The 22998-nt window shown below is 38.9% G+C and overlaps 1 protein-coding gene and 2 non-coding genes across 3 annotated transcripts; 1 reads left to right on the top strand and 2 right to left on the bottom strand.

Annotated features, from left to right (window-relative positions):
• Positions 1-631: 631 nt before the first annotated feature.
• On the bottom strand, positions 632-3913 carry LOC127122149 (uncharacterized). The gene is made up of 5 exons (XM_051052534.1): positions 3788-3913; positions 1949-2214; positions 1642-1697; positions 1269-1555; positions 632-1189 (listed from the first exon to the last, which is right to left on the bottom strand). The coding sequence occupies exons 1-5, from the start codon at positions 3911-3913 to the stop codon at positions 632-634; spliced, it is 1293 nt and encodes a 430-aa protein (XP_050908491.1).
• Positions 3914-19487: 15574 nt separating this feature from the next.
• On the top strand, positions 19488-19594 carry LOC127124986 (small nucleolar RNA R71). The gene has a single exon (XR_007804455.1). It is a non-coding gene; the product is annotated as a small nucleolar RNA R71 (small nucleolar RNA).
• Positions 19595-22382: 2788 nt separating this feature from the next.
• Positions 22383-22489, bottom strand: LOC127124934 (small nucleolar RNA R71). The gene has a single exon (XR_007804409.1). It is a non-coding gene; the product is annotated as a small nucleolar RNA R71 (small nucleolar RNA).
• Positions 22490-22998: the final 509 nt, after the last annotated feature.

The raw sequence follows: 22998 nt of genomic DNA, 5'->3' as shown, positions 1-22998 counted from the left end.
TAAGACTCAAGTTTCCGAGCCTGTTCAATGAACTCCATGCAAAATTCTATCTCTTTAGCCATTAAGGCATCATCAAACTCTAAAAGTTCACTTTTACTTCTTTCGGCTTCAGAGATCTTTGCTTGAATTTCTTCTATTTGCTTCCTCCAAGAAGCAATATCACGATCATGGCTTTCGATATTTTATTTATTCTTTTGTTTAGATTGCTCCAATTCCATCACATTGTTAGTTGACTCGGTGGTAGCATCCCAGGCAGCTACTTCAGAACCAACTTTCTTTTCGATTTCCCCTGTTAGCTGAGGTAGCAGCTTATGATTTGCGACAACTTGGTCGATCATAGTGCCTATCTCCATTATAACATTGTCAAATTCATGGGAAGTTTCTAGCAGGTAGACTTGATTAAGAAGAGCCTTGAAGGTTAAGGGGGCTGAAGGATCAGCCAACAACAGTAGGAACAAGTCACCCTTAAAGATCTTGTCCTTAATCTTGGAAAACCCATCTGTAGGGGTGCTCGAAGGTTGATCTTCAGACACCGAAGTAGTGCTAAGGATTTTTTCATAAGAACTTTCCCTACAGCTTAACATAGCCTTCAAATATTCAAGGGTTGGCTTCATTTCAGAATAGCCAGTCCTTATGCAGAGAGGCCCCTAATACTACTTGTCGAAACTCTGCCTGTCGGGATAACTGCAATAGTTGGAGTGACAAGAGTTTGGCTCTGAGCCTGCATTTCGCCTGTATCAGCCTCCCTCTCTTCGGAGCCTTCACCATCGTCACCAACAGGGACTGGGGTATGGTTACCTTTGTTCTCTTCCTCCATCACCGTATCTTCGCCGTTGCCACCTTCCTCCTGGGGATTGACTGTTCCTTTGACATTGTATGAATCGTCTCCAGGATTGTCTCCAGCTTGAACTCCTTCATCCACCACCATGGTATCTGGGTTCACTCCAACCTCATCTTCTTCGATCAAAGCAGTTTCATGATCGGAGTCGTTGGTGTGGGAATGTTGAGTAGCAGTCTTTGATGGTGAAGTATCAAGGCCACCAGAAAGAGGCTGATTGATCTTACTCATGGAGTTTTTTTCAGATGATGGTCGATAAGTGGGTTCACCATCACTATTTAAGACATCCGCTATAGAAGCTGGCGGGGAGGAAGTTATGGCTTTGGTTCGAATGAAGGTACTTGGGCCACCCTGAAATCAACACAATCGAAACAATGAGTGGTGAAAGACAATAAATGAACTAAGTAAGGAAGAATGAAGTTTGTTTTACCTTGTCACCTTCGATCCCAGGGCTGGAGTTATCACTCTCACTTTGGGCCGCCGCTATCTTTGCCATTTCTTCAGGAGTAGGCTCTTGGATAATAAGTGTAGAAGGCCTTTTCTTCGGGAGTTTTGTTGGAGGCTGGCTCAAAGCGTCGCTGATATTTGGTTGCTGCTTCCTCTTCCTGGAAGTTAGGTCGAGCACTGGCGACAAATCCTTTTTGTTATATTCTATTATGACGGGGTCTCTGTGGGTTTTTGGATTTTGATGGGAGTTAGAGGAGGTTTTCGAGCAGCCTGAATTAAGAATTAGAATGTCATCATTAAACATAACAAAAAAAAACAAAAAAGAAGGCAAAAGTATACCTTTGTAGGCTTTCTACCTCCCTCAGTCTTTGATTCGACTGGTCTTCTGATGGTGGGTTTCTTAGGAGGAACCCTGATGGTTAAAAGAAAATAACATAAAACAATTAGTGTCAGCTAAGAGTAAATAGCCTAAAAAGGGGGTTTGCTTCGAGGAAAACCTCTTGTATCACACTTTCATATATGTCTGATTCGATGCGAACATCTTTGATCCCTATATGAAGATGCCCTTTGAAACTGTCTAGAGTATGCTTAGTCGCGACCATCCGCTGAGCTTTTTTATGGGACTGTTGTTGAAGTATGTTAATAAAGTCCCCATAAATAAACCAGTCTGGAAATGGAGGGGCAAAGGCCACTCCAAAGTCAGCATTAGGCAGTGGAGGGAATTTTAGGGGAAACAGTTCGAAAGTCATTTCGTAGCGTTTCTCATGAGGAACGTACGAAGGAATTTTTAGACTTTCCATTTTCTTTGAGCGTGATAGCTGCTTCACGGATGGTTCGACTAAGATCATCAGGCCTATAGGCAGTTTCAAAGTAATTTTAAAAAGCTTGTATTTCTTTGATAAGCGTGTAAGTACCTTTTTGGTCTTTTCCTACAAAAGAAGAAAAGCTTTGTCAAAGAGTTGGATAAAGGAAGAGACATCACAAAACTCTTCAATGTAGTATTTGGTCCACCATCTCCCAAACTCTCGAGTGCAGAGGAAGTTAGACTCGAAGTTAAAAGGAGTGAGTTGGGTCCTAGAAGTATATCTGGCTATCTGCTTGAGGGTAGTGGCTTTATTGTGGACTGTATTGTAGAGAAGGAGGCTGCTCTTTTTATCATACAGGCACTTTGGAAGAGCCTAAATTAACCCAAACTATCCATCGACAAGGTTGGGTTGATAGGTGATCAAAGTGACCTAAGTCTTTGAGGGATTAAATTGAAGGGTTAAGATCTTAGGGGTCAAAAAGGCTTCCAAAATCAGTAAAGATTTTGTCTCTCGTTTCTTGGATGGAGATAGGAAAGTCCTGGTAAACCATTCCGGACCATACTTTCTGGAAGCAAACGAGGCCATACTCGAAGTGAAACCATGGCGCTTGGAGAACATCATTATGTAGCCCATGAAAGTTGGTTGAAGGGTTTATCCTTCGTCACTAGGAGTCAGCTGGTCTAGTCGAATGCCTTCGATCCTTGTGTTTTTAACCTCCTCAGCTTCTTCATCAACAAGGTCTTTATTCGGTAGACTAGCCTGGAACGTGGCATTAAGCCAGAGTTATAATAGCCAAAAGGGGCCATAGAGAAGAAGATTCCTTTTTTTCCCCAAATTCTTCAATTGAGCGAATCCATCGCTCAATGACTCATAGAGACTTGCCAGTATCATCTCATTTAGGAAAACATCATGTCCAACATGTAGTTAATTTGCCAAGGTGAGATATTTTTTAGCAACTTGGAGAGACTTTGAGCAGAAGATAGAATGAGACAACTACAGGGCCAAGAAAGCTATGTGCTCCACGTCGGAGACGCTGTCAGTGTCTTTGTCATGATAATGGGCGACATGAGCCGAATATGCTGCTCGAGAGGTCGAAAAGGCTATGGTGTCTTCAGCATCAATCTTAGGGTCGTATGTATGTCCAGTAGGTTTTAGCCCTGTGATAGCGGCTAAGTCGAAGAGTGTTAGTGTGGCCATGCCACATGGGAGGTGAAAGGTATAGTGTGTACTATCCCAAAAGTACAATGAATAAACCAACATGGAAGCACTATACTCCAATCATATCTTCGACAACATGATCAGGTCATAAATTCGCATGTCTTTCCAGTTCTGGGATTTAGTTTTCTCTATTTTCTTTAACCAATCCAAATAATTTGTTGGGTCTTTGAATGTGGGGGTAGCACAGAAAACTATAAATCCATTGTTCATGAACCTTAAATCTATGGTTTCACTAGCATTTGGGTTTTTAGTGGCGGTTATTCTATCCCTAGGATTTTTTGCTTTCCCTATAGGCTTGCATTTATAATAATAGGGGAAATACTCTCTAAGCTTGCTAGAATCAGTGTCTAAATCAGTTAGAGGTCCAGATAATGCATAATTTTTTTCCATAAACAGAAACAGGGATGAGTATCTGAGAAGCATAGATTATGCGTTGTTCCTCCGTTTTGGGTTCTGGGATATATTGTTGGTTACCCACCGTTATTTGAGCAGACAATGTAGTTAAAGGAGGAAGCTCCAAAATCTTCTTGGGAGCTTTTATTTTAGCAGTTGTGGTCTTGGTAGCTATGCTCACTTCTTTAGGGGCTTTGCTTGAAGTTGCCATTTTTGTTGAAAATTGGAAGAGAGAAATCAGGGGTTTATGATTCAAGATTGTTTGAAGAGGAATATCTAGAGTGGTTGGAAGTTCAGAAAGCGTAAAATGTGAAATAAGCAAGTTTGTGGTTTTTATAGGCGTGCTTGGAAGAGCCTATGTGTATCATATTTTACGTAGTGAGAAGGAACACTACTACGGAAAACCTCTTTAACCATGGTTGTAAAAGGTATCCCATCATGCGTGATCAGCCATGGTGAAGTAGGGTGTGGTTGTAAGTTCGTTATTAATTACCACGGGCGTGTAACCATTGTGATATACTAGGTAGTTCGCTACCTATCATCACAGTTATTCTAAATAACCGTTGTTAAATACTTTTAGGTCATGAGTTTGATTCCCATCATTTGTATGGTATATTATATTTGACGCTTTATATATTACCACGGTCCTTTGAATCAACCCTGGTGAAATAAATTTTTAAAAACTTTTTTTATATTATTCCATATATACCCCTTATTTTTGTGTACCTGTATTTTTTTTTACCTAAATATTATTTAAATCAAAAGCCAAAAATGTCATTTACATCAAACCGAAGAAATATTATTTACATCTATCACAAAAATATATCAAACATATATTACAAAATCATGTTTGATCACCCTTTGGCTTAAGATAATTGAAGCAAAACACCCAACGTTTATGTAAGACCCCAATTTTGACCCTAAGATCCCTCATGCTATCTCATCATATGCATTGACTTTGGGATCACACCTTGGCATCCTCCTTACCCCTCATTTATTGGGTTTTCATTGAGAGAGATCACCAAGCATATTTTATTTTTATCATACTTTGTTTTTCTTTGTTTACTAACCAAAATACCAAAAATATGTCCATTTATAGCTTTGTTTCTTTTGAAGGTAGTGTGCGCATCCACCAATGCCTCATCAAGCTCACAACTAAGGTTTGAGACCCTCGGGGCAAGGAGATCAATCAAGAGATGGTTCACAATGGTTATAGGAATCATATATGGATCCCCATGTTCTTTATTTATCATTTGGATCAAGAAATCATCAAGAATTTGAAGCTTGTTGGTCTTGGAAACTCTAATTCATCTGGGTATCTTGTGTGACTTCCTCAATAAGTTTCTTTAACAATTGGTCTAGTATATCAAGTTATACTTCATTTCACATAATATTATACATATATGATCCTCCATGAGTCCCAAATATCAAGAGAACTACAAGTTTGCAAGTAGGTCAAAAGAAGTTGACCAGAGAAAGTCAACTGGCCAAAATTGGGGTTCCCTAGACCATATCTCCTAAACTTTTTGTCATATGAAAATGATTAGAAGAGAAAAGTTACTCATTATGACATTACAAATAACTTTAATGTTGAGGTCAAGAGCTATTTTGGCTTAGAAAGTCATTTTTTATGGTGAAAGATTATAGGTCATTTTGTTTGTGCCCTAGTTAGGAGGTCAACTTCCAAGGACCATAACTTGCTAAATATTTATGAGATGAAGGCCATAAAAGTTTCATGATCAATTTTAAGATGTCCTATACAACTTTTATTCTTTGATAAACGTCAAAATCAACTTGTAAGGGCATGTGCAAAGAGGAAACATTATAGGTCATTTTGGGCCATTACCATTGAACAAGCAATTTTCCTCAACTTCTAAAATGCATAACTCCTTCATGCCTAATCCAAATTAGGTCAAATTTGTGACCAAATTGAATAGTATTGAAAGGGCTACAACATTCATGAAGTAATGTTTTCCATATGAAGCTCATAGGAAAAGTTATTCAAGGTGGAAGTAGTGGATATTTGACTTGGTTATTAGAAAAGTTTCAATTATGTTTGATTTCTCAAACTACCACCTCAAAATTCATCATGATCCAAGCTTCAAATGGAAAAATGTTAAACACTAAAGTTGTTCCCCTTGATGTCACTTTTCCAAAAAGTCCAAAATTACTTCATATGGACAAGGTTTGAATGGCTTGCGCATGGTTACTCTTCATGGTTCCATTTGGATGAATCTCATGATCACTTCTAAATTACAAATGCATGGCCTCATGTTAGACTTTCAGCATTACTCATGATTATTTTTGGACTCAGTTACATCATCTCATGGGCCTATCACACGCTCATGCAAGCATGCACATCACCTTTCCAATTTTGCCCAATTTTTGAAGTGTGTGAAAAGCAATGAACATGATTATAAATACATGACCCTGGTGATCAGAATATGGATCCTCTTGCCCAAGCTTCGACCCCCTTCTTCCCCAAACAGCATTGAAAGGATAATCTTGAAGATTTCTTGAGAAATCGAGTTTCAATTCTTATTCTGCTTTGGAATTGAAGCTCCAAGTGTCCAAGCTTTTTAACCATCAAAATCATCTCATGCAAGCTTCTAGAGTCAAGCCAAGTCAAATTGGAAGCAAGATCAAGTTGATTTGAAGCTCCCCGAAGGTGAGATTTTAGAAACTTCTCTTATCTGATTCTCCTTCATTTCTCATTTATTTTGATTGATTGTTGGTTTGCTGAAGTCCTACCAATGTAGGCAACAAGATTGAGCTGCTTTAAGGTCAAACCAAAGCAACTCAGTTCATGATCCTCAAAATTCAAATCCCTGTATCTTTCAATATACTTGGAATTGGAGAAAATTGAGGCCAGATTCGAGCTCCTGAGCATTTTTTCTTTAAAACCATGTCCTTGTTTTTCATTTTGGTGAGGGTTAGTGGTCATCCAGTCTGGTGAGGTTCACCGGAGCCCTAGCTCCGGTGGTGTGTTGGCGTGTTCCCAACCCTTTGATCCATTCAAAACGTTTTAATCTTGTCCCTTGGTTCTGATTACCACTCATGCAGCGCGTTTTACTAGTGTTTTTGATGGACACCATACGCGTGGCCATCAGATCTGCCACCTCAATTAATGAGGGAGATCTGATGGCCCTTTCTTTTTTTGCATTTTCTGATTTTTCATTTAATTGCTTTATTTTGTTTAATTCATAATAAATCCATTTCTAATCCAAAAAATACGGGACTTTCACCAAAAAAATTTAAATATTTTTCTCTTCCATATTCTAATTTAAAATTATTTTTTTGGATTGATTGTGGTATTTTTCATGAATTAAGTGTTTTTATGCATATTTTTAATTGTTTAAAAATACTTCTGACTTTTTAAAAATCATGAAATTTTTTGTCTAAGGTCCTTTGACCTTGTTTGACCTAGGATAAACCCCTTAGCCATTTATTTGGTGTTTTGAAGGGATTTTAGGTTTTGACCAGATAAAAATGAATTTTAATTCATTTTTAATGTGATTTTTAATTGATTAAATGTTTAAAAATATTTTTGAGCCATTTTTATGGTATTGTGATGTTTGACTTTCTGTTTGGGCATTGGTCATGATTGATTTGACTTTTTTTGGATCAAAACCATTGGATTTAGGGGATTGATGAAATGTACATTTCATCTCCCAAAATGAATGGATGGTTTTGGTTTGATGAAATTCCTCTCATGATCAATTTGTGTTTCTATCTTCCCCTCCCTCTTCATCTTCATCCCTATTCTTTCCCATTCCCTAATTTGAACAATGAAATCTCTAAGGTCTAAATGCTAATTGATTCATCAATGACCTTGTGTCAGATGAATCAATACAAGCATGACTAAGATATGACCCTCCCATTTTCTTTTAGTGTGTGGTATATTTTAGGAGTTTGGTTCTATGTACCAAATCTCTAACATGAATTAACACCTGTAATTTTATTTCCCGTCCTCAGATAGTTGTGACTTCTACATTAAGTCTAATTATGATTGCTTAACATAGAGCTAAATTTGACCCTCAAGGCATATCATTCTATTAAGTGAGATTGTAAGTCTCCCATTCTTCATGGCATTGTGTGGAGACTTGACCTTTTTTCCTTTCATGAGAGCTAGTGGCATACTTGTTGAATTATCCAAGTTGGAGCCCTTCTCATGGATGATGTCTTGGTTCACGGATCCGTACTTGTGAGTGAATGGTCAGATCTTTTCAACTCTTAACTTTTAAGTTTTTCCTTAGGATAGTCTCTTCATCTCCTCCCACTTCTTAAATTTAAAAATCTCTCTCTCCTTTCAAAAACTTTATTTGCTTGTCATTTCAAACATAGACATGTTTTAATAATTAGAAACTTTGGCCTTATGCCAATAAATTTTAAAAATATTTTCTTAATCAAACTTGTGAATGAACTTAACCATATTGACTTAAATTTTAAAAGACAAAGAATTAACAACCCCATTCAAACCTTTGGCCTTTTTGTGCCTTTTTACTTAAACTTTTGTTAAAATCAACTCACCCACTCCTTTGAAATTTTTACCACGAACTCCGAGGTTTTGATCCCTCATTTTTATGTTGGTACGTAGGCACAAGTCTGAAGGTCTTGTCAAACATAAAAATATAATCAATGAATTCTTTTCTCACCCCCACACTCTATTTTTTCTCAAACATCTTTTATACCAAAACATATGCACACATAAAAAGGGCTCCCTAGGAGTACCTAAGACACTTTGGGTGCTAACACCTTCCCTCTGTGTAACAGATACGTCTCGTGACTGTATATAAAATATAGTCTATCAGGTACTTGACTGCAAGTGCACAGTCCAGTCGTTTTAGTTTTAAAAGATATCGAACCCACAGGGACCGATGGTCAAACTAATGCTATTGACGTTACTATGTTTAGCTAAGGAGATGAATTTTAGAGGTTTGGTTGAACAAAAATTAAATCTAAAGGAAGTTAAGTTTTAAGAAAATATTAATAGAGGGATATCAGTATGCAACGCATTAATCGTCAGGGATTCGATAAGTCACCGGTGTGTATTTTAAGTACCAAATATCTTTCAGTAGAAAATACTTATTTAAAAGGCTTTATCTCACACTCTCGTGATTGTTGACTCAGACTATACTTTTAAGTCAGAATGTACGCTCTCGCTGTCCCATTTGAATTTAAAACTAATTTTTGCAAATAAATAAGTTCTAATTGCTTTTAAAGTGCTCTCGCTGTTTTTAAAATCAATGCCTAGTTTTTTAATCCAGTTCGACCCTCACGCTCTCGCGATTGTCGGTTCTCACCCTAGTTAATTTCCCACTCTCGTGGCAAAACCGTATTAAATAGCTTCTCACTCTCATGACAAAGTTAATTAAATTTAAATTAAAACCACATCCAGAAAGATTGTTTGAGAAAAAAAGTTTTCACCGATTATTACTAAATCCCGTCTAATTAAATTGTTTGCATACCGATACCGGTAGTTTAGTCGGACATGTTAAATAACGCAAACACAGACGAGCATAAACAGATTAACAATACAACAAACATAATTATAATAATAATAAAGCAATAACAATAATAATTGAATAAAAACCTGGAAATTGGATTAATCGAATATGCCGAATCTTGAAGTACTTGAGCAGTCCTCCACATGTCGGTAGGATTCTGCTTCTTCAAAATAATTGCTTAAACTAAATTAAATAAATTGCAGTAGTTCCACAGTGTAGGAAACTACTACTTTGGCTAAATGAAAAACGGAAAGGGAAAGGGAAAATCAAAGCTCTGAACGGAACGATAAATAAATGGTGGTAAAAGAAAACAATCTGCTGAAGAAAAATACATAGAAAAACAGAATTGCTGTGGAAAATAAATGCAGAGAAAAATCTCAAAAGCTGGCTTCAGGGAGGAAAGTTAAGTGTCTCCGTAGGTTTCCAACTTCCATCCTTTTATATTCTCCATTTGGTCTTGGCAGTTGAGAGAAATAAGAGTGACTTGGTTGAGTGAGAAATTCACGGGAAAGTGGGCTGAGGAACAAGAAATATGGGTGTGTGGATCACTTCTGTTGACAAATTTAATACGCTGCTTTTGGCCTTGTGACGGTCGTGGTGGGCCTGTGACGGTCGTGACACCCAGGGCGTGACGATCATGACAGGGTTTGTGACGGTCGTCACATGCACATGATTTGTATTTTCTGCTTTTCTACTGTTTTCTCTTCTGTTTCTTCTTCTTTTCCTTCCTTTTCTATACTTTTCTCATTTAAACATGGGAATTGAAATACCTGCAAAAATAACTCGAACACTTGCGGAATAATCGGAATATAAATGAAAGTGGTACGATTTTTTAGTGTAAATCAAGGCAAATATACAATGTATTTTCGCGTTATCAAACTCCCCTAAACTTGAATCTTTGCTTGTCCTCAAGCAAATAATCAGTATAAAATTTGAAAACACTAGTTAAGCGCGAATACATAACACATTTCCAAATCGTACGTGGTTGTTAGGTACTTCGTTAAGATGACAGATACTCAAGTAGAACACTAAAGATACAGTGACGACACAAGCAATAAGCATTAACATAAATCTCTCCTTTGTACAAACCAGTTTGAATCATGCTATTATAGCTAAACCTAATGCTTCTCGTTCCTATTTCACTCGGTTTCATTCTAGCGCAATCACATTAAGCCCTTTGCCTTTACACGCACTTAGTGAAGTAGCCGGTTAGTGGCTTTGATCCTTTTTTAGCATGGAGTCTGGTACACTAGTGTGGTAACCTTTTATATATCCCATTTGAAGGTTGTAGGGGATCGAACCGTAGTTCTCCCTACCGACTCCAGTACCAGGTACCTCTGAACCAACCAGCAACAAGTTTTTCTTTCCTTTTGTATATCTTGCAACCGTTTGTATGGTGCATTTTCAATTTCTCGATAGCAAAAGTATGAAGGATCTTCTTAATTCGTAGGCATCAATTACTTATATTCATCGGCTCTTCACATGGTTTATGTTTAAGACGATGCTGACTGCTAGTATAAACTACTAGGGGTTAATCTAGAACGGAGACTTAAGGTATCGGTTTAATGGGTATTCAAACTGATCTCGCAAAAGTGAGAGATCTAAGGTGTCCGGACGATATTAATATTGTTAGATTTTTCTCATTTTCCTAACAGAACCTCTGTAAGACAACCTATATACTCATAGGGTATTAATTTAACTTAAAAACAAAAAAATAATTGTTATGGCAAATTAGATAGAAATAAATGAACGATTAGATACGAAAAACAAAATTTTTGTTATGGCTAAAAATAGAATCAAATAAAGGAAAGACAAGGATTCCCTCCCCACACTTAAACAAAGCATTATCCTCAATGCGACAATATAAAGAATGAAAAGGGAAGAAACATGAAGGATCACTACTCCTCGTCACGGCATTGGGCTCCGCGCGCTCTAACTCTTGCTCGTGCACGCTCACTTCTACCGTGCTTGGTAGGGTCCAACCCCACATGCTGAGTGTACTCCTGGATGGCATCAACACGATATGTCAGGGCACTCATCTCTTCGGAAAGTTCCGCCATCCCCTAGTCATGCCATTTCGCATTGTCATGCTGATCCCTCTGTATCTGCTGGATCGTTTGCATCATTTTCGTCTGGTGCTCCTCAATCCTCTGGTTATGTCGCAACATCTCAGCATATATGTCTTCCATGGTGGTGGGTCGACACTCATTTCTTCGCTGGCCTCGGGAAGATGTCTCTGCAGCATACTCAGGAGGTGGTTGTGGCATTTGTCGGTCAAGTTCCTCCTCAATTTCATCCGCTCCATTATCAGGATCTCCTTCATTGGGCTCAGGAGCGTTTAGATCAAAAATCCAATTCACCGTATTCTGCGGATCTGTATGGTTCCTGTTGGGCATAATGATGCATCGAACTATCTTGTTCTGAACCACATGGTGGTACTTTCCGTCGTCTCTGACCTTGATGAGGTGCGAGGAACGACAATAGTCGATATTGAGGAACTCGACCGACAAGGCAGGTAAGTTGGCGAGCCTATCCCCCAGATTCAGGCCTAATGCTATGGAGGTGATGATTCCTCCAAAAACAGAACACTGTGTTGCCTCTCATGTAGGCAGCCTATACGTTGGCCAACAAGAATGGGGTGGCATTGAACGCCACCGGAGTGAACACACAGTGAAGAAAGAAGAGCTCCTTAGAGTTTACCTTGTGATTGTTGACTCTTCCAAAAACTGTGTGCCCTAAGACTTAGTGGAAATATCTTATAGCCGGGTTGTGGATGTATGTTGCGTTGAGCGCATCCCAGCTTGTGACGTTCACGTTGGTGAGGCTGCGCCACACTCCAAATGCTATTTCTAACCAACCGTCCGGGATACAGCAGTGAACTCCATCTCCATGTCGAAAACCAAGTATTCGATCTATTTGAGTTTGGGTTAGGGAATACTCGGTACCGAACATTCTAAATGTGGCTGCTCCGGTGAGAAACTGAGTTGCACCAAGAGGGGTAATATAGGAGAACGAACTCAGGAATTCCAGGGTCAGCGCCTCATAAGTTAGTTGCGGGTTGGTGCAGAGCTGCGTCAAACCAGATGTGTTCAACATCCATTCCACACCCTCTGAAAGCCCCAACTCCGTCAGACAGTCATTATCCACGTACCTCATAGCTTGGACTGAACGTTGATAGAACCTGAGGTAGTTGTCTCTCTGTCGCTCGCCGACTTCTCCCTCTCTGGAGATATTTGAAAGGTTGGGAGCAGCTCTCTCTTGACGAGCCATTGAGTGTGCGAATTTGCAAATATAGGTTTTGGAGGAAGAGATGGATTTCGTGAGTTATAGGGAACTCACTCATTTCTTGCTTAAGATAGGATGTGATGGAAGGGTTAATGTAGAAAAAAAGTGGTGTGAGTGGGATGGTTAAGAAAATCAGAAGGATTAGATGAGGAAGAAGAAGAGAAAACGATCGTCACAGGGCTGTTACGGTCGTCACACGTAACGATCTTGCATAACGGTCACATGCAACGGTCGTGTGTAACGGTCATATACTTCATGTGTGATGGGCGTTGCGTTTCTGTGACGGGCGTCACGCCCCTGTGACGGGCGTAACACTGCATGTAACGACCGTCACATGCAACAGTCACAACTTTTGCAAAAAGGCCAAAAAATATAAAAAATTTAACAGCAGTAACACAGTAGTAACGATAGTAGAAACACAGTACGTCAGCAATATAAAATAAAATAAGAGCAGTATGGAATTAACAGCAGTAAAAATAATAAAATTAAACTGACAGAGGTAAATTAGATTGATCATAGAAGCAAAAAGAAATAAAAATGTTATTTAAATTAAATTAAAAGACTAAAGTTAAATGTAATATTAAGCATTAAAAGAAATAATAGCAATAAAAGTGCTCCCTCCCCACACTAAAACATATCAATGTCCTTATTGCTTTAATGTGAGTAGGAGAATTCAACGGTCGATGTAATCAGCCACGGTTCTGTCCCAAAGCAGCTACAACCTGGTTCAAGTGATGAAACTGTTCGACGGCGACATCCATTAAGCCTAATACATCAAGGCGCATGCTCTTTATTTCATCTTTCACATTAGTAATGTCAGTGTGGAAACCATCCAAACGGGTAAGGATTATTGCCAGATTTTCGGAATAGGATGGAATTTCCGGTTCATCTAGGTTTTAGTAGTTTGTAGGGGTTTCAGGGTCAGATTCATCAACAGAGATAGGGTCATCTAAATACTCATAAATAGGCGGTGTCTTAGGAGGTGATGGTGGAGCAATGTGGTGTTCATCTAAATCATAAAGCCAGTTATTTCAGTTATGAACACTTGTTCTCTCATGGTTCGGTAAGGTAAATAGTTGGACAACTTCATTATTGATTAGGTAGTCAATAGTATCTGATCCAAGGTTTCCTATGATTCTTCGGTCGAAGCAAAATTCAATATCCATGGGTCGGATGTGTCCAAAAGGTGCATGCTCGTAAAGTGGGCATCTAAGTCCAATGGCATCAGCTATCATGGTTACTAGGCCGCCTATTATGATTGGGGCGCGATTGTTCTTTGCAAGGTGAACAAATATTTCCATCATAAATGTCACAACATTGACATATCGACCTTGGTCGACATAGAGTAAGATGAAAAGTTCATCCCGTGACACTAAGGCGTTGTTCGCTTCTTTTCCAAATAGGGTGTGGGCTAGTATTTTGTGGAAGTAGCGGATAGCAGGATTGTGTATCATTTGGGAGTGCATCTCGTGTGGGTCAGGGTGGTAGTCTCCAGTTAAACTACCCCAAAAGTAATCTAGGTCGATGTCATCGATTAATTCCTCCCGGCGGATAGTGAAAACAAATGGGCCACTAGGAAATCCTAGGAGGTCAGCAAGGTCTCTACGGTTATAAGTGAAATCCATACTAAACAGCCTAAAGGAAATCAAACCTTTGTTGAGTCTGTAACCATGCTCGGGGTTGTAAACTAGGGAGCTAAGGAATTCTAGGGTAAGCTCACGGTATGTGACAAACCTTCTCTTAATAGCAGCATTCTCTCAACCTAGCTGGTTAAACATAAACAAGATGCTATCTCAGATACCTAACCTATCCATGACAGGTCCATCATAATATATGGATAAAGCCATATCCTTCTGAGCTAAATAATCATAGCACCTTCTCTGAACTCTGCCTCTGAAAACTGTATCTACTGGTTGCATGATGAAAGTTAGTTACTAACTAGTTATAAATTCGCCTGTTAATCAGTATCCAATATTGTTAAGTTAGTAACGAGAAGCAACAAGTACATTACTGCATAGAATCAAGGAAATGAAGCAAAATAAAAGTAAAAGTCAAAGAAGAGAAACGCTTAAAAACAAAAACAACAAATTAAAAAGAGGTGGGTTGTCTCCCACTAATCACTTTGTTTAATGTCGTAAGTTCGACAGTAACGTTGCGATATACTAGTTTTGGGGTTGAGCGGGCAGCTCTATAAGTCTTAGACTATTTGAATAGTCTCTATTGTCAATATTATGATAATGTTTTAATCGCTGCCCGCTTACCATAAACGGTTCTCTATTTCTACCTTTGATTTCTATCGCACCGCTTTTAAAATCTTTTGTAATTTCGAAAGAGCCTGACCACCTAGATTTAAGTTTTCCCAGAAAAAGCTTAAGTCTTTAATCAACTAGTAGCACTATGTCGCCGACATTAAACTCTTTCCTACATATACGTTTATCGTGCCATTTTTTGGTTCGTTCTTTGTATATCTTGGCATTCTCATAGGCGTCTAGTCGAAGTTCTTCCAATTCGTGAATGTCTAAAATCCGCTTCTCGTCTGCGGAAGTATAATTTAAATTTAGGGTCTTAATTGCCCAATAAGCTTTGTGTTCTAATTCCATAGGGAGATGACATAATTTACGATAGACTAATTTAAAGGGTATGGTCCCTATTGGGTCTTGTAGGTTGTCCTATAGGCCCACAGAGCTTCATTTAGTTTAGATGACCAGTCTTTTCTAGATATTCCGATAGTCTTTTCTAGAATTTGTTTGATCTCTCTATTCGAAACATCGACTTGCCTACTGGTTTGTGGGTGATAAGGTGTTGCTACACGGTGTCGGACTCCATACTTCAGAAGAAGTTTTCCAAAGATATTTGATATGAAATGGGAGCCACCGTCACTAACGACTAGTTTTGGCACACCGAATCTAGGAAAGATTATGTTCTTGAACAACTTAATCACTACTCGTGTTTCATTTGTCGGAGAAGCTACAGCCTTGATCCATTTTGAAATGTAATCGACAGCTACGAGTATGTACTTATTACCAAAAGAAGACGGAAATGGTCCCATGAAGTCAATCCCCTACACATCAAAGATTTCCACTTCTAAGATGCTTGTTTGTGGCATTTTGTCGCGTCTTGAAATGTTACCTGTGCGTTGGCACCGGTCGCAATTTATAACCACATTATGGACATCTTTCCATAGAGTAGGCCAAAAGAGGCCCGATTGTAAGATCTTATCACAAGTTTTTGAAGGGCTTGCATGCCCACCATAGGGAGCGGAATGGCAATGAGAGATTATATCGTCTATTTCATCCTCAGGAACACATCGATGGAAAATACCGTCGGTACCTCTTTTGAAAAGCAGAGGTTCATCCCAGTAGTATTGTTTTAGATCATGAAAGAATTTCTTCTTTTGTTGGTATGATAGGTCCGGTGGAAGTACTCCAATAGCTAGGTAGTTGACAAAATCAGCATACCATGGCAGAGTTGCATTCGCATGAATTTCTTCCACGGATTCTTCTATTTCGGTATCATTTAAGGTTAGTTCAGACATGTCGCTTTCCATTTGGGCTATAAGTCATTCGTAAGGGAAATTATCATTGATTGGAATTTGTTCAGGCTTATTCCCTTCGATTTGTGATAAGTGGTCTGCTACTACGCTTTCAGTACCCTTCTTATCTTTTATCTCTAAGTGAAATTCTTGTAAGAGTAGGATCCATCTTAAGAGTCTTGGTTTGGCATCCTTCTTACTTAGCAAATATCTAATAGCAGCGTGATCAGTATAAATGATGATTTTCGCTCTTACTAAGTAAGAACGGAATTTGTCTAAAGCGAACACGACGGCTAGAAGTTCCTTTTCAGTGGTGGCATAGTTCCTTTGGGCAGGATCTAATGTTCTACTTGCGTAGTATATAGCATGAAGTTTTTTATCCTTTCTTTGTCCTAGCACTGTGCCTACGGCATAGTCACTCGCATCACACATGATTTCGAATGGTAATCTCCAGTCAGGTGGTTGCATGATAGGTGCGGTGATTAAAGATGTTTTTAATTGCTCAAACGCTGTTAGACATTTCTCATCAAAGATAAAGTCAACGTCTTTCATTAATAAACCAGTAAGTGGTTTGGTAATTTTCGAGAAATCCTTGATAAAGCGTCGGTAGAAACCGGCATGTCCTAAAAAGCTTCGTATTTCTCGTACGATTTTCGGAGGTTAAAGATTCTCTATAATTTCGATCTTAGCTTTGTCTACTTCAATTCCTTTATCAGATACTATGTGTCCTAACACGATTCCTTGTTGGACCATGAAATGGCATTTCTCCCAGTTCAAGACGAGATTCACCTTTACGCATCTTTTAAGTATCATTTCAAGGTTTGATAGACATCCTTCGAAGCTCTGCCCACAAACAGAAAAATCGTCCATAAAGACTTCCATAATTTCGTCTATAAAGTCGGCAAAGATTGACATCATGCATCTTTGGAATGTTGAGGGAGCGTTGCATAGTCCAAATGGCATTCGTCGATAAACAAATGTACCATAAGGGCATGTGAAGGTTGTTTTTTCTTGGTCGTCAGGATGGATAGGAATTTGAAAGAATCCTGAATAACAGTCTAGATAGCAGAAGTGGGAATGCTTAGCCAATCGTTCGAGCATTTGATCAATGAAAGGCAGAGGAAAATGATCCTTTCGAGTTGCTTTGTTTAGTTTCCTATAATCGATGCACATTCTACTTCCGGTCACAACTCTTTGTGTTATAGATTCACCTTTTTTGTTCTTAACAACTATAACACCCCCTTTCTTGGGTACTACATGAACGAGGCTAACCCATTGACTATCGGAGATCGAGTATATGATTCCTACATCTAATAACTTCTTTACTTCATCCTTAACTATGGTACTTAAGATTGGGTTGATCCTTCTCTGGTGTTCTCTAGAGGTTTTACAATCTTCCTCTAGCATAATGTGATGCATACAGATAGAAGGACTTATTCCTTTTATGTTAGCGATGCTGTAGCATAAGGCAATTGGATATTTTCTTAAAACATCTAGTAACTTTTCAGTTTCAATCTGTCCTAAGTCTGCGTTGACTATTACTGGTCTTTTGAGGTCAGTGTCTAGGAATTTGTATCTTAGGTTCTTTGGTAGTGTTTTTAATTCTAAGTCTGGTTTCTTCGGGCATGGCATGTGGTTGGGTGTAAGTGCTAAGCATTCGCTTAGACTGTCATTTTGGTATGGTTCACGCCAATTATCATCTTCAAAGATTGGAGGGATTTGGATTTTTCATTATATCATAATATGTGGTTTCTTGCATCTCCATCTCTCTTACGCACTCGTCTATGACATCAAGTAGGTAACGGGTATCGTCTATAGCCGGCGCTTGTAACAATTGTGTCAAGATGAATTCAACCTTTTCTTCTCCAACTTCGAATGTTAGCTTACCTCTTTTCACGTCTATTATGGCTCTGGCGGTAGCTAAGAATGGCCTTCCTAATATAATAGGTGTACTGGCATCTTCTTTGATGTCCATGATTATGAAGTCTGTAGGAATGTAGAATTGTCCTACACGTACTGGGACATTCTCTAGTATACCAACATGATATTTCATTGAGCGGTCAACTAGGTGAACAAACATCTTGGTTGGTCTTAGTTCTCCCATGTTGAGCCTTTTACAAATGGTTAAGGGCATTACACTAATGTTGGCTCCTAAGTCGCATAGAGCTTTGTCTATGACGAACTTTCCAATGACACAGGGTATGGAGAAACTACCTGGGTCTTTTAGTTTGGGAGGCATGTTATTTTGGATTATTGCGCTACACTCAGCAGTAAGTGTAACTGTTTTGTTATCCTCGATCTTTTTCTTATTGGATAGGATCTCTTTAAGAAATTTGGCATATGAGGGCATTTGTGTGATGGCTTTTGTAAAGGGAATTGTAATATTCAGTTGCTTCAGAAGTTCAACAAATTTCCTAAATTGCCATACAGTTTTAGAATTTGCGAGTCTTTAAGGATACGGAATGGGTGGTTTATAAGGTGGTGGAGGCACATAAGGTTTTGCTTTCTCTTCGGCCTCTTGGGTATTATCTTCCTTCTCCTTCGGTTCACTTACCTTCTCAGTTGTTGTTTTGTCAGGTTTTTGGTACATGGCAGGATTTTGGAGTCTTGGATCTACGGGTCCGTCTAGTTCTTTTCCACTCCTCAATATAACGACATTTGCATGTCCTTTTGGATTAGGTTGCGGTTGTCCAGGAAATGTGCCAGCGGGAGCAGCAGTAGGTGCTTGTTGTTGAGCCACTTGTGAAATCTGTGTTTCAAGCATTTTGTTGTGGGTGGCTAAGGCGTCTACTTTGCTCGTTAATTGTTTAAGTTGCTCAGTAGTATGTATATTTTGGTTCAAGAAGTCTTTGTTTGTTTGAGCTTGGGTAGCTATGAAGCTTTCCATCATTAGTTCAAGGTTGGACTTCCTAGGCATGTTAGGAGCATTAGTAGCTGGGTTTTGATATCCAGGCGGAACAACGGGTGCTTGGCCAGGTGCATACAGGGCATTGTTATTCTTATACGAAAAGTTAGGATGATTTTTCCAACCTGGGTTGTATGTATTCGAATAAGGATTTCCTTGTGCATAATTTACTTGATCGGTGGGGACTCATGCCAATATTTGACATTCTGGTGCAGTGTGTCCAGGAGTTCCACATAAATCACAGTTTGGAGTCACGGCAACCACGGTGGCTGCGGGTGGTATGGTCAAGTTGTCTAACTTTTGAACAAGGGCATCTACCTTTGCATGGACGTGGGCAAGGCTACCGATTTCGTACATTCCACTCTTTGTTTGGGACTTTTCTATTGGAGTTCTTTCACCTCCCCATTGACAATGGTTTTGGGTCATGTTTTCAATGAGTTGATAGGCTTCGTTGTATGGCTTATCCATAAGTACACCGCCTGCGGCAGCGTCTACTGTCAGTCTTATGTTATACAGAAACCCATTGTAAAATATGTGAATGATCACCCAGTCTTCGAGACCGTGATGTGGACATATCCTTATCATGTCTTTGTATCTCTCCCATGCATAGTAGAGAGATTCTACATCTTTTTGTCGAAATCCATTGATTTGAGCTCTCAGCATAGTAGTTTTGCTTGACGGAAAATATCGGGATAAGAAAACGTTCTTCAGTTCTTTCCATGTAGTAACTGAGTTGGATGACAAGGATTGCAACCAAGCCCAAGCTCTGTCTCGTAGAGAGAAAGGAAAAAGGCGTAGTCTTATCGCATCTTGAGATACATCATTCGCCTTCACAGTGTCTACGTACTACACAAACTTGGTCAAATGTGCATTAGGTCGTCCCTAGGATTTCCAGCAAATTGATGTTGTTGGACATCGGATAACAATGAGGGTTTTAACTCGAAATCATTTCGATTGATAGCAGGGGAAGCAATGCTGCTATGAGGTTCTTGTTGGGATGGGGTAGCGTAGAACTTAAGAAGACGATTTTGTCGTTCCACTGTAGCCATGGTTGGTGATAACATGAAACTATATCACATTTTTAGACTTGATTTAATTAAATTATATCGTTATTTGATTCAATGTATTTTATATTATTCAATATTACTCGGCATTTTCTTATTATTTATTTCACGTATCATTATTTAAAGCACATGTGAAAAAGAAAGAAAAGGGGTGCAAAAAGAAGATTTTCTAGATAAAGCAGCAAGCTGAAGCACCAAAGCCCAGCCCACGTTTGGAACAAAGAAAATTGTTGTCACGACCGCAACAAGCACGTGCCGACCGCCACGTCCTAAGACCTAGTGTTACGACCGTAACACATAGTGTGACGGACGTCACACATTCCACTCCTACATTTTAGGCTTTACGTGCGTAACGGAGTGAACGGTTTCCCCTAAATTCTCTCATGCACTCGGACACGCTTTGAACGATACTGAAGGCACATTCTAGGATACGGTTATCTTGGGAGGTTAATATAAATAAACCTCACAAAAGCCAATTGAGGCTCTCTCTTCTCCGTACAATTTTTCCAGCATTCTAATTTTGCAAGCAATTTATTTCTTTTTTTTTTCTAGTTTAATTTCTGAAGCAGACAATTTACTTTCTCTCGACAGTTTCTACACCGGAAACTATTGTGTAATTTTTACTGGATATAACCTTACGTTAGACCATAGTATTTTATTTCCTTGTTTTTACTTTCCTATCTGATCGAGAATTATGAAGAACAAATCCAACCGACTTGTGATGGAGTGTTCGAGCATCGAAGCGTAGGAGATAAAATCCAGATTTCTAGTATTTTTCCAGGTTCATTAATTAATTGATTTATCGTTTTAATTTACATATGCTTTGTTCCGCTGTTTATATATGTTGTTTGTTTGATATGGCCGTATTTATGCATGATTATTGTTTATGCATGTTCATCATGTCTGGCTAATTAATTTAGATATCGGTATGTAAAGTAAGCGGAATAAAGGAATCAAAGTTGAGTTGGTTTAAATTTATTTCAGAATATAGTCACTCTTTTTCTGGTCTCAATTTACAAAGTTAATACCAAGGTTTTTGTACGAGAGTAAAAGACATAAAGAAGTTAAAATCAATAGAACGACGGTTTGAGTTTTTAACTGGACAGTGTAAATTGAACATTAACTTTAAATCAGGGCGAAAACAATTTTTAAGGTTAATTAAATTCTAATTATTTTCAAAAATTATTTTTAAAAGTTAAATGTGAGGACGAGAGTTAAGCATTTAAGTTTAATCATATAATCTAAGTCAACAGAGCGAGAGTTTGAGACGAGGGCGTTTAAACGGTTAGTATTTTCTCAAAAGGAGTTTCTATAGATTCTATTATTTTCAAAAGTGATTTTAGACTTAACGAAATAGTGAGAGCGTACGTTAAAATATAAAGTCATAGTCTGATTCAACAGAGCGAGAGTTTGAGGAAAAGACTTTTAATTAATAGTGTATACCGAAAATACTTATTTTAAAATTAAGAAAAAGACCAACGAAGATTTGATTCCCCAAATACGACGAACTACATACTGATATCCATATTATTTGATATTTTATCTAGATCCAAATTTAGTTTTATTTTTTCCCCTAATCATTAAAGTATCATCCGCCTTAGCTTTACGCAGTAACCCTAGAATAAACGGTAGAATCGATTCATTAAGTCCCCGTGGGATCGATATCTTTTAAAACTGCGCGATTAGAATGTGCACTTGCAGTTAGTACCCCAATAGACTCATAAAGTCGCGATCAAGTTTTTGGCGCCGTTGCCGGGGACTTTTATTTAGTCGATATCGTAACTCTTCTGTTACGCTGTAGAGACTAAGGCAATTTTTATTTTTTTCCTTTTCCGTTGATTTGTATGCCACACACTCGCTCACAAGGCGAGCCATACTACTTACGAATCAACGACGTCGAACGATATCTCCGATTATTACGACGAATTCGGGAGTATCGTGCTAGAAACAATCTTCCTCCAATCGAAGTTCCTGATCTCAAAAATCTCCTTCCTTTAACGATACCAGCGATGGCCGAACCAGCTCGTGCTCTTCGAGATTACGCTGCTCCATCGCAGGATGAGCCGCATTCGAGTATTGCTCCACCCGCAATCGAAGCGAACAACTTCGAACTTAAACCTTCGTTGTTGCGGGCAGAGCAACATAATCAATTTTCTGGAAATCCTACCGAGGATCCAAACCTTCATTTATCCGTATTTGTCCAATACGCTGACACTGTTAAAGCTAATGGTGTCACTTCAGAGGCAATTTGACTTTGTCTATTTCCTTTCTCGTTAAGAGATAAAGCTAGAAGATGGCTTCAGTCTCTTCCTTCCAACTCAGTCACCACATGGAATAAGTTGAAGAAAGTCTTTCTTGCCCGATATTTTCCTCCAAGCAAAACAACTATGTTGAGAGCCCAGATAAATGGATTTAAGCAAAAAGATAACGAATCTCTTTTCGAAGCATGGGAAAGATACAAGGACATGATGAGACTTTGCCCACACCATGGTTTAGAGGACTGGTTAGTAATTCACACCTTCTACAATGGTCTCTTGTACAACACAAGGTTAACAATAGACGCCACCGCCGGTGGTGCGCTTATGGATAAACCTTACACCGACGCTTATCAACTTATCGAGAGCATGGCCCAAAATCATTATCAGTGGGGAAGCGACCGAACAGTGGTAGAAAAACCTCAAACAAAAGGTGGCATGTACGAGATAAGTAGCCTTGATCATGTTAATGCAAAAGTGGATGCTCTTGCCCAGAAAATTGAAAGTTTAAATGTATCACCTTCAGCCACCGTGGTTGCCGTAACTCAAAATTGCGAGGTCTGTGGAATTCAAGGTCACACTCCTACAGATTGTCAACTCCTAACAGGAATTCAAACAGAACAGGTGAACTATGCTCAAGGAAATCCTTACTCGAATACCTATAACTCAAACTGGAAGAACCATCCTAATTTCTCGTATAAAAGTAACAACGATTTATACGCACCAAGTCAAGCTCCAGTTGTACCAC

Source organism: Lathyrus oleraceus, chromosome 2 (assembly GCF_024323335.1).
Source record: "Lathyrus oleraceus cultivar Zhongwan6 chromosome 2, CAAS_Psat_ZW6_1.0, whole genome shotgun sequence".
Classification (NCBI taxonomy): Eukaryota; Viridiplantae; Streptophyta; class Magnoliopsida; order Fabales; family Fabaceae; genus Lathyrus; species Lathyrus oleraceus.
The sequence above is the reverse complement of the archived record's forward strand: the minus strand, read 5'-3'. Positions and strand labels throughout refer to the sequence as shown.

Excerpts from the sequence above, each read along its gene's own strand:
- LOC127122149 (XM_051052534.1), bottom strand. The coding sequence starts at position 3,913 with ATGGCAACTTCAAGCAAAGCCCCTAAAGAAGTGAGCATAGCTACCAAG. Across the intron at positions 1,698-1,948 it reads GCCCCTCCATTTCCAGACTG|GGTTCCTCCTAAGAAACCCA; the intron begins GTTTATTTATGG and ends TTTAACCATCAG. Across the intron at positions 1,190-1,268 it reads CTGGGATCGAAGGTGACAAG|GGTGGCCCAAGTACCTTCAT; the intron begins GTAAAACAAACT and ends TGTTGATTTCAG.